Raw genomic sequence first — 10,333 nt, 5'->3', positions numbered from 1 at the left:
TCACTTCGCTGGGCGGACAGGCGCGGGGCGGAGGGTGGTCTGCTTCGTGTCACTGGGAGGTGTTGGGACACGTACCGCCACCACCACAAACAATAGAAGGAACAGGAGGCGTGTAGGTTCCTTTGCCGCCTTTCACATGACCAGAAAATTTGGATTACACACACACACACACACACACACACACACACATACATATCACTAAAGAGAACTTGCCACGCTTCGGTACTGAGTGACTACCATCCTCTATAGCGTGTCAGTTGTCAGGCAGTGTTGCCGCTGTACACGCGGCGCGGAGGACAGCAGCAGCGTTACTCCCACGACACACTGAGTCACTGCCGGGAAACATTTGCAGAATAATGAAGCTTTGCAAGTTGTCGCCTCTCCCTTGGCGTCGCGAGCCAGTTCCCTGCCAGATCCCTGTTGACTTCCCGCCACGCATTGCCGCCAGAGTCTCCGCCCCATGCCTTGCCGCCAGGGTCTCCGCGCCACGCCTTGCCGCCAGGGTCTCCGCGCCACCCCCTGCAAAGTGTGCGGAATATCAACTAATCACTTCATCATAATTACCTTGAAACACACACACACACACACACACACACACACACAAAACAAGAAATAAAACAATTAAAAAATAAATCAAATTATCACACATCGTCACCACAACCACTACCACCACCACCACCACCACCACCACACTTATCCACCCACCGTCTCATCCACATCACTTTTCCCCACCGGTCACTCGGATCACTCAAATCATTCAGGAGGACCAGGAAACCCCTCACCCGCGTCAGAATTCCTGGCGTGGGGCGCGAGCGAGAACTGGACGCCTACAGTCTGGTCAGTGCAGCGGGAAGCAAGCCTCTCTATCAGCAGGAACAGAAGGGAGAGCAGCATGCCGGTACCCAGGAGAAGCAAGGCAGTGAAGGTGTTGTTTAAGCCTACAGGAGTGACGGATTCCGCTTCACACGCCGCTCTCGCCTGCCTCCGCCTTATCTCTCGGTCCAGCAGGCCAACTTCCATCATGCGTGTTATTCTGAGTAGAAAGAGAGAGAGAGGGAGAGAGAGAGAGAGAGAGAGAGACTCGTATTCAAAAACGCTTTGCTCTCTCACCGCGACTGTTTCCAAAGCGTACAAAGATAATTAGCCATGTTCTCAAGTGTTTCTCCTATTGATAATGTAGAAATCTTGTTACTCTCTCACCACAATCATAGAAACTCCCTTTAAAACCCTTGTAATTCTTTAACTAGAGCCTTTTGAAAGCGGTAGAGATGCGGGGCAGAACTGTTTCAGAATATGGCCCAGAGAGACAACAAGGAACCGGTTAACTCTTTCACTGCTAGTCAATCTTTCCCATTATCATCTACAGGTTTGAAAAGACAGGCAGGCGGTGAGAAAGAAGGCGAAATATAAGTAAACAGGAAATATGGTTACATTCGGCCAGGTTAGGGACAAGATAAGACAAAAGACAAGGCAGTGGGAATGCGGGCCGAGGAACAATGGGAAGGAAAGGCACGTTAGGAGAGGAGAGCGAGGCAGGTAATGAAGGAAGGAAGGAAGGAATCACCAAGATCAGGAAGAAACAACAGAAGAAAGAGAAGGAAGTCAGGCATATGAAGAGAGAGAGAGAGAGAGAGAGAGAGAGAGAGAGAGAGAGAGAGAGAGAGAGAGAGAGAGAGAGAGAGAGAGAGAGATTGCTTCTTCGTACATTGCCATAACACAGTAGTCGTACCATTGTAAACGTTCACCAGTCTCTCTCTCTCTCTCTCTCTCTCTCTCTCTCTCTCTCTCTCTCTCTCTCTCTCTGTCACTTACTCCTGGTCGAAGATGAGCTTGTAGGGTAAATCTTTCCTGAAGGTATAAGAGGAAGGCACCTTGAGGTATCTGGGCCCCACGAGCGTCAGGCTGCAGTGGCGGGCGTACCTGCAGGAAGGGGACAGAGGAAAGGGTGACTAAGGGCGTTTCTTTGGTAACTATCAAGTGCTGAGGTGAAGGAGCGTGGTGCGTAAAGTATGAGGGTTTGTACAGGTACTCGTAAGTTCTTCTCTTCTCCCTGTTGGAGTGAATGATCAGTTTTTGGTGTCTGTGGCTCTCCCGTATCAAAGTTTGTGGTGTTGCTTGTCTCTTTTCATTATCAAGGTTTGTTGTATTGTGTTTGTTCGTCTTCACTGTCAAAATTTGTGGCGTCATGTTAGTTTCTCCTCACTATCAAGATTCGTGGCGTAATTTTTGTTTTATCTTTACTATCAAAATTTGTGGCGTCTAGTTAGATTCTCTTCACTATCAAAATTCGTGGCGTCATTTTCGATTATCTTCACTATCAAAATTTGTGGCGTTATGTTCGTTCCTTCTCATCACCATAGTTTATAGTGTCACCATCAACATTTGCTGCGTCACGTGCATGCTTCCTCAACATCGAAGTTCCACCCAGCTGACCTTCAAACGCAGCACAAGTAAAGTCATCATCACCATCATCTTGTCGCCTCCAGCTGCCGCACGCTCTCCCTCCCCCTTCAGACCACGCGCTCATGGAATATTCAAGCCAGTATGAAGCAATCAAATGCCTGGAAACTGTAATGCCTTGTTTTCACGCACCGATAGAAGACTTCAGGACATGAGTGGACTTGTTAACTTAATCGCAACAAACACAGCACTGTAATGACTCTACCGTGCCAAAACTTCTCTTTCTCCCTTTTCCTTCTCCTCCCCTCCGCCAATCCTTGCTGTCAATTTACTCTTTCCTCCCTCTCTTTCGCTTTCAAAAGGATATCGATTCAATCTTACGGAATTAACAAGAGTGACGAGAGAAAAAATGATGTGATGATGACAGACGCGCAAGAGAGAGAGAGAGAGAGAGAGAGAGAGAGAGAGAGAGAGAGAGAGAGAGAGAGAGAGAGAGAGAGAGAGAGAGAGAGAGGAGTCTAAACTTTATTTTCTTCATTTTTTTTTTAACTAAGGAATTATTTTTCACTAATAGCTCTATCACTCATTGTACTTGGAGGGGGCATGTGGGGGTGGGGGGGGAACACTGGCTCTCGTCAGTAGAGGAACTCAGAACGCTCGTGCACCGCCACTTACTATGTACATAAAGTGTCTGAGGTGATGGCTGCCGTGACGCGAGTGTGAATGTGCCGGTGCTGGTGCTGCTGGCGACAAAAAAGGTCTTAAAGTCTTAATCATTTCTCGGTTTCATGTTCCTCATCTAATATTCTCTTACGCAATAGCACTGTTTGTTTTCATTCTGTTTCTACTTTTTAGTGAATGTAGCCTCGTGTCATGTCAGCAAAAGTGGACAGTGTTAAGTATACGTGTTTTGTGAGGGTATTATTATCATTTTTTGCAGCCGCTTTGGTTCATTTCGTGTCACGTGAGCATGAGTGAAAATGAGGCGACGTGTTGGTCCCCAGGGTGCCCCGCTGCGTCCCGCTGACTGTGGGGGCCTTCAAGCACCGTGTTTCATGACCCACTGACGAACACATCGAACGCTATGACTGTACAAGAAGAAATCATGTATGTGGTAACACACACACACACACACACACACACACACACACACACACATCGTTAGTGTTTAAGCTTTATTATGTAAACTAGTATGTAAGTGTACTTCTATAACACACACACACACACACACACACACACACACACACAAACGTACACACACACGCACACACACACGCACACACCTGCTCAGATAAAAATTCTCGTCAATGAGAAAGACGAAGTCCTCGTGGTCGGCGCGTTGCACGCCCTCGGCGATGCTGGCCACGAAGCTGTCTGGGCGCGGCGCAAGAAGCTTAGTCCACACCTGGCGGTACGGCTCCCCCCGCGACGCCTGTGTGTGTGTGTGTGTGTGTGTGTAACAAAAAGTTTTAGGAACACACTGATCTGCGTCACATTCAAAATCAAGGTTATCTTTGTTATTCTTGCATTATTTTTTCAAGCTGATTTCAAACAAAATGACCATTCTTTTTTTTTTATATATTTACTCTTCATTTATTTTGCATCTATTTATTTATTTATTTGTTTTGTTTTGCCTCGCAGTGGAGAATAAAGACACAGCGCAGTAATACTGCCAAATCAGACAGACCCGTTTATAGGGCGGCTATACACGTAACACCCTTTTTTATACTGTTTCCGAGACAGCCGAGACAGACAGACAGACAGACAAGACAGCTCAAGACAAAATTTACCTTGGAGTCACTCTTCCTAACTATATTTTGTCACGTGCTCTGAGTTCACAGAAGAATCAATTTCCACTGCTTCAAACCGACCTCTGAAGTGAGGAATCTCGCCAAAGGAGCTACAAGAGGTGAGGCATTCGCTTCCTTAACTAGAAATATGCTTACGCGTCAAGGAGACTAAATTATTGACAGGTGGGGCTTTTTTAGGCTCCTCAGATGATGGGGCTTATGAGAGATGTTGATGAGATGAGCATGTACACAATAAGAAAACGCTCGACTAATTCCCAAAGCAGAAATTCTCAAGTACCTTTTTTTTCATGAATCTGGTAACACTGAAAAAAAAAAATGAGTTACATGTATGGATTAAACACGTAGAAATTTCAAGACACTTCTCAAATTCTGAATAACTTCTCTGATTACACTCTTTGGGAGACAAACAGACAGACAAACAGGCAAACAGACAGACAGACAGAGAGACAGACAGGCAGACAGACAGACAGGCACCTCTAGCGGCCCTTTTCTTTTTTCAGTCTTTTTATTGCCCCAGGCCAGTCACCTCTTAACATAAAAAAAAAAAAATGAATGAACAAAAAAAATATCAGTCGAACCAGTGAATCAGTCTGCCTAGGTAAGCCTCCCTCCACTCCTCCCACCCCATCTCCCCTCCTCGCCAGGCAACCATCAGTCAAATACATTTTCCATGCCATCGCCAGTCATGTGCGAACACATCGACTCGGCAAAGGAAGGCAGGAAGGGCTTGGCTGCTATCCATAAAGACGATGAGGAGAGAAAGAGAGAGACAGAAGAGAGAGAGAGAGAGAGAGAGAGAGAGAGAGAGAGAGAGAGAGAGAGAGAGAGAGAGAGAGAGAGAGAGAGAGAGAGAGAGAGAGAGAGAGAGAGAGAGATAGCAGATAGTTTGTGTCAAAAATTCAGGTGCAATTACACAAGCAAGAATTCCCTATAGCACGTAGTACAGTCCAAGAAAGAAAGAAAACGAGAGAAAAATTCTGGGTCGATGGGAGCACCAGAGGACGTGACACCGCCTCTTGCAACACAACCCGCCAAATTAATAAACTAATACCAATACTAACCCATTGAAGAAGAAGAAGAAGAAGAGACAGAGAGAGAGAGAGAGAGAGAGAGAGAGAGAGAGAGAGAGAATATATACCCCAAACTACCTCCCTCCGTGTCATGCCATCAATAGCAACACATAACCTGAATAATGTCGTGAGTGGAGGTGCCGCGGACGATGCCTAGCGTGTAGGTGGAGGAGTCGAGGAGGTCCACCAGGGAGGCGATGGCGTGGGTGCTGGTGGTCAGGGTGAGGAAGGAGATCATGACGGAGGAGTAGTGGGTGACGGAGACTACACCGAACACCCCCACCGTCAGCAGAACCATGCGAACTGAGGACCTCTTCTCCTCCCGCACTGGTCCTGAGGATAGAGGAGAAGGAGGAGAAGGAGAAGGAGGAGGAGGAGGAGAAGGAGGAGGAGGAAGAGGAGGAGGAGGAGGAGGAGGAGGAGGAGGAGGAGGAGGAGGAGGAGGAGGAAATACCAGTGTAAGTTGTGTGAATTACGAGGCTTTTTTTTAAGTCTCTCTCTCTCTCTGTCTCTCTCTCTCTCTCTCTCTCTCTCTCTCTCTCTCTCTCTCTCTCTCTCTCTGTTTTCCCCCTTACCTTGCTGACACAAACAGCCTATTACAATCAGAACAGCCTCCCTTGCAGCGTAATGCTCCCCTGACGCCAGACGCAGCACTATGGTGAGCACGACGCAACACACGCAGGCGGTGAGCAGCAGGCCCGCCCAGGAGCCCGCCGTGAACTCCATGCTGTAACTGCTCCACCCGCCTATGGGACTGGTCGGCTGCCGCACCAACAGACGGAACCTAAGTGAGAGAGACAGGGATGCATTGAAGATTTCTCTCGTTTTCTTCTTATTGTTTGTGAGGAATTCAATGGTTTGCTGGTATTGAAGAATTATGAAAGTATGCAATTAACTGTTCCTTCTCCTGTTACTCTTGACAAGCTGCATTCTCTTAACTCTGAGTGCCTACAGGTGATACGATACAACACCCATGAGGAATAAACTGTCTCATTCACTATTCTTCCTCCTGTTCCTCCTGCCAAGCTACATTACGGCAACACAACGCAACACAGCACAACACCCACGAGAAATAAACTGCCTCATTCACTATTCTTCCTCCTGTTCCTCCTGCCAGGCTGCATTACGGTAACACAACGCAACACAACACCCACGAGGAGTACACGATGGGCACGGCGAAGTCAATAGCTCTGGCTCGCTCTGAAGTGAAGTCCACGCTGCCCAGGATGACCTCAGCATTGCCCTGCACCAGTTGCCCGATCATGCCACTCCAGGATCCGTCAGGAGCCACCACGCCCCACTCGCCGTCAGGAGAACGCCTCCACTCATACCTGGCAACGAGGATGAAGGTAAAGACTGAAACTTCCACGCCGCATCTCCACTACTTTCAAACGTTCTATATGAAGTGACACGGGTTTTTAAGGGTGCTTTTTTTTTATGGTTCTAGTGACAGATTAGCAAGATTTCAACATTATTAACAGGAGAAAGACTCTTGAGAATCCGGCTTACCATCTCTGTGGCCTTTGAAAATAGTCATGGTGAGAGAGCAAAGCGTTTCTGAATATAGGGTTAAGTGTGATGGGTGGGATGGTGGTGGTGGTGGTAGTAGTGGAAGTGGTTGGTGTTGAGCAGTAGTAGTAGAAGTAGTAGTAGTAGTAGTAGTAGTAGTAGTAGTAGTAGTAGTAGTAACAGCAGTAATAGTAGTAGTAGTAGTAATAGTAGCAGTAGTAGTAGTAGTAGTAGTAGTAGTAGTAGTAGTAGTAGTAGTAGTAGTAGTAGCAGCAACAGCAGACCTATACTGTAGCTCTGCCCTGGGTGGCATGGTGGTGGTGGCGGTGGTAGTGGAAGTGGTTGGTGTATAGTAGTAGTAGTAGTAGTAGTAGTTTTTTTTGTTGTTGTTGTTGTTGTTGTTGTTGTTGTTGTTGTTGTTGTATCAGCAACACCAGACCTATACTGCTATTGTTCCCTCCCTCCACGCACGCAGCCCTGCCCTGACTACTGTACAGTCTTTTGGTGTGCGATAAAATTTCACACATTCGGATTACTTGAATAAAATTCAATATTTTTCATTTCTAACTAATATCCTTTTTGAGGGAAAAGGCAGCCATTGTTGGTGTTCTGTCTACAGTAAAGTCTCTGGATTTTAGAATATTAGATTAAGTTTGTCAATGGTGAGAGATAAGGCCCACAAAGAAATTGTCGCTTCTTGCAGTGCAGTGCGTGGCCACGCCTCCTAGTGCTCCTGATAGCAATGCCCAGGATCCATACGACTGGATCCTGACAACGCCACGCGCCCGTCAAGCACAGCACTGACCCCACGAGCGAGAAGAGCAGGCTGTGGGGTACTCACCACATGCCAGGAAAACTGGTAGTCTCTCTTGCAGTCTTTCAGTGTTTTTCAACATCATGTATGTCAGAAATTCAGTTTGAGATGGCCCGGTTTGAGAGAGAGAGAGAGAGAGAGAGAGAGAGAGAGAGAGAGAGAGATGTACTTCGGTGGTAGTAACAATGTCTGCCTTTCACAAATCCTCCTTCTGAATGAAGCTTCAGCTAGTTGGAAATTAGCAGAACTCGTCTGAACACAGCCGTCCCCGTCACAACGAGGCCTCGTGAAAGCGACTTGCTGTGGTACCAGTGGAGCATTGATTGTAACCACACGCGTTTATCTTCCTTAACTCATCACGTCTTGCACGTTTTGAGCCGTAATGACTCTCAGGAGTGGCCTTTTCATTATCCAAAACAGCGCCGCAACTGTGCTTCACTTCAACGAAAGAATAAATGTTTCTCTGATTCTCTCGGAAGATTCGACACTCCGCACCGACTGTTCCGCTTCTTTACACTCACCACCTGCCGAGCGTCACACCGCGTCGTAGATCCCTAATGTGTGTTCACTGTTCCGTCCCATGCACAGCCCAGGCCTCCCGAACACTGACTGCCTTCTGTCTTTTGAGTCATTGCAATACAGACGAGACAGAAGAGCGGTCGACGAGATACAGACACGAATCCTGCTTACCACAGACTTAACACTTCGCATGCACTTGAAAACGAACTGAAATTGATGGGGTGGGGAAAATAATAATAACAATGATAATAATTAAAAGGGTAAAAATTCAAAACAAGTGTGGGTGACCTTTAAAAAGATGAAGATGCATCAGTAGGGTAAGGTGTCCACAAACATTGATGGAAACGCAACAGAGAGAAGGGGGAGGAGGAGGAGGAAGAAGAGGAAGAAGAGGAGGAGGAGGAGGAGGAGGAGGAGGAGGAGGAGGACCAGAAGGAAAAGGAGAAGAAGGAGGAAGGGAAAAAAAAAAAGGAAAATGAAGAGGAATACTTAATATATTCTCTTTCATCACAAAAACGATATGCATTTACGAGTAAATCAAGGTGAAGGGACTCCGAGTAGTGATAAGAAAGCAAGATTGGCTACGTTGCTATCATTAACTGTCGTCTGCTTCTGTCTTATGCATCTTCCTGGCTAATTCTCCTCCTCGCCTTGCCATTGACGCAAAAAGCAGAACTGATGGAACGACTTCTATTAGCAATGCAAGCTGTTACGTGATCCAGTGAAGGTCAGCCATTGGTCAAAGGTGTGGGATGGTAAATGTGATTGGCTACAACAGATTCACACACACACACACACACACACACACACACACACACACAGTTGATTTCATTCGAGGAGGAAAGAAGAAATGAAAGATGGAGAAGAAACAAGAGACGATAGGAGAAGGGAGAGTAGGGAATGAAACAGAGAGAAGGGGAGAACATAAGAAAGGAAAGATGCAAGAAGCCTGCCTCCTTCTCAAGCTATGAATTAAATAAACAAGCAAAATTCACCATCAAACATCACAAAAAGAACAAAGAGAGAATAAATAAATCCCCTACACGTCTTAAATTCATCGTACCCATAAAGTTATTGACCTCCCCTCCGTGGCCTTCCGGTGACGTCATCACTGGAGCGCAGTATTCCAGTGATGACGTCAAAAATTTATTTCAGCCAATCATCTCGCCCGACGCTTGCTCTCCGTGTCTCCACACTGTCCCGGGAAGTCGCGCTTTCTTGTCCTTGTGCTAGCCTTGTTTCTCTTTTCTTTAGAGCTTCTTTTACGCCCTTCACCCACCAAGTTCTGAGCTTCCCTGCTGCTCTTCTTCCACAGACACTCACCCAGGCATCTGTTGACACACTCATGCCTCGTCCCTCATCACATTGATAACGCAACAATGTACGTATGTCTCGTTCACTTATTCATGGCGTAGTGGTTTCTATTTTACTCATTTATCTTAGAGTATAAACTGCTACTCTTCGCAAGCCAGTATGTTCAGTTATTGGATCTGAAGCTGGCGTGTTGGTGACTGTGTTCCCTCAGTGACATAAATATTTGTTTCAGCCATTCATCTAATGGTACTTAATATTATGTCTCGTCTCTCATAATTGGAGCACTCGTTGATTTATTCACTGCGAAGTAGTTTTTATTTTATTCTTTTATTTTTAGGGTAGTCACTATTACTGTTCCCAAGCTAGAATGTTCAACTGTTAGCTCTCGCCTCTCATCTGATGCTGGTGCTGGCAGCGTCACTGGTGGACCTACGTTCTCTCAGTGACGTCACAGTTTTATTTCAGCCAATCATCTAATAGCACAATATTATGCCTCGTCTCTCATCACAGGGTCACTTTTGATATTCCATCTATCTTCATATCTATTACGTCATGCACGCCACCTGTTTTACAATTATGCACAATTATGTCATTTGTTTAACCTCGAGAAATGTTTGCATCCCTTCAAGACCAACACTTAACTGACTCAGAAGAAGAAGAGTTACAAAGACGCCCTTGAAAACACGACAGGGAGGGGCGCAAGATGGATGTTGCGGTGTTTTCTCTTAATCATGAGCAGCAGCGGGGGAGAGAGTGGCAGTGACGGTGGTGGTGGTGGTGGTGGTGGCCAGAGGGGAGGGATGAATAAATGTGGTGTGGTAGTGAAAGGCAAACGAGAGAAAGGGGAGCAGAGTGAATGAACTTAAAGAAACGAAAGTGCTGGAGGGAGAAGAGTG

General features: G+C 46.5%; 1 protein-coding gene across 2 annotated transcripts in view; it reads right to left on the bottom strand.

Moving 5' to 3' along the window:
* Positions 1 to 703: 703 nt before the first annotated feature.
* LOC135105212 (glutamate receptor ionotropic, kainate 4-like) overlaps positions 704 to 10,333 on the bottom strand; it is a 17,464-nt gene continuing 7,834 nt past the window's right edge. Inside the window, exons 6-11 of one of the 2 annotated variants that reach the window (XM_064013327.1) lie at positions 6,436 to 6,612; positions 5,857 to 6,065; positions 5,397 to 5,614; positions 3,684 to 3,832; positions 1,813 to 1,920; positions 704 to 1,033 (exon numbers count right to left, since the gene is read on the bottom strand). In XM_064013327.1, the coding sequence (XP_063869397.1) occupies positions 754 to 1,033; positions 1,813 to 1,920; positions 3,684 to 3,832; positions 5,397 to 5,614; positions 5,857 to 6,065; positions 6,436 to 6,612 (1,141 nt within the window). In that variant the 3' untranslated portion in view covers positions 704 to 753. The remainder of the gene's footprint in view (positions 1,034 to 1,812; positions 1,921 to 3,683; positions 3,833 to 5,396; positions 5,615 to 5,856; positions 6,066 to 6,435; positions 6,613 to 10,333) is intronic. The other variant, XM_064013328.1, reaches the window with a different exon arrangement.

The sequence above is a fragment of the Scylla paramamosain genome, chromosome 11 (assembly GCF_035594125.1).
Source record: "Scylla paramamosain isolate STU-SP2022 chromosome 11, ASM3559412v1, whole genome shotgun sequence".
Taxonomy (NCBI): domain Eukaryota; kingdom Metazoa; phylum Arthropoda; class Malacostraca; order Decapoda; family Portunidae; genus Scylla; species Scylla paramamosain.
This window is presented reverse-complemented; position numbering and strand designations above follow the sequence as displayed.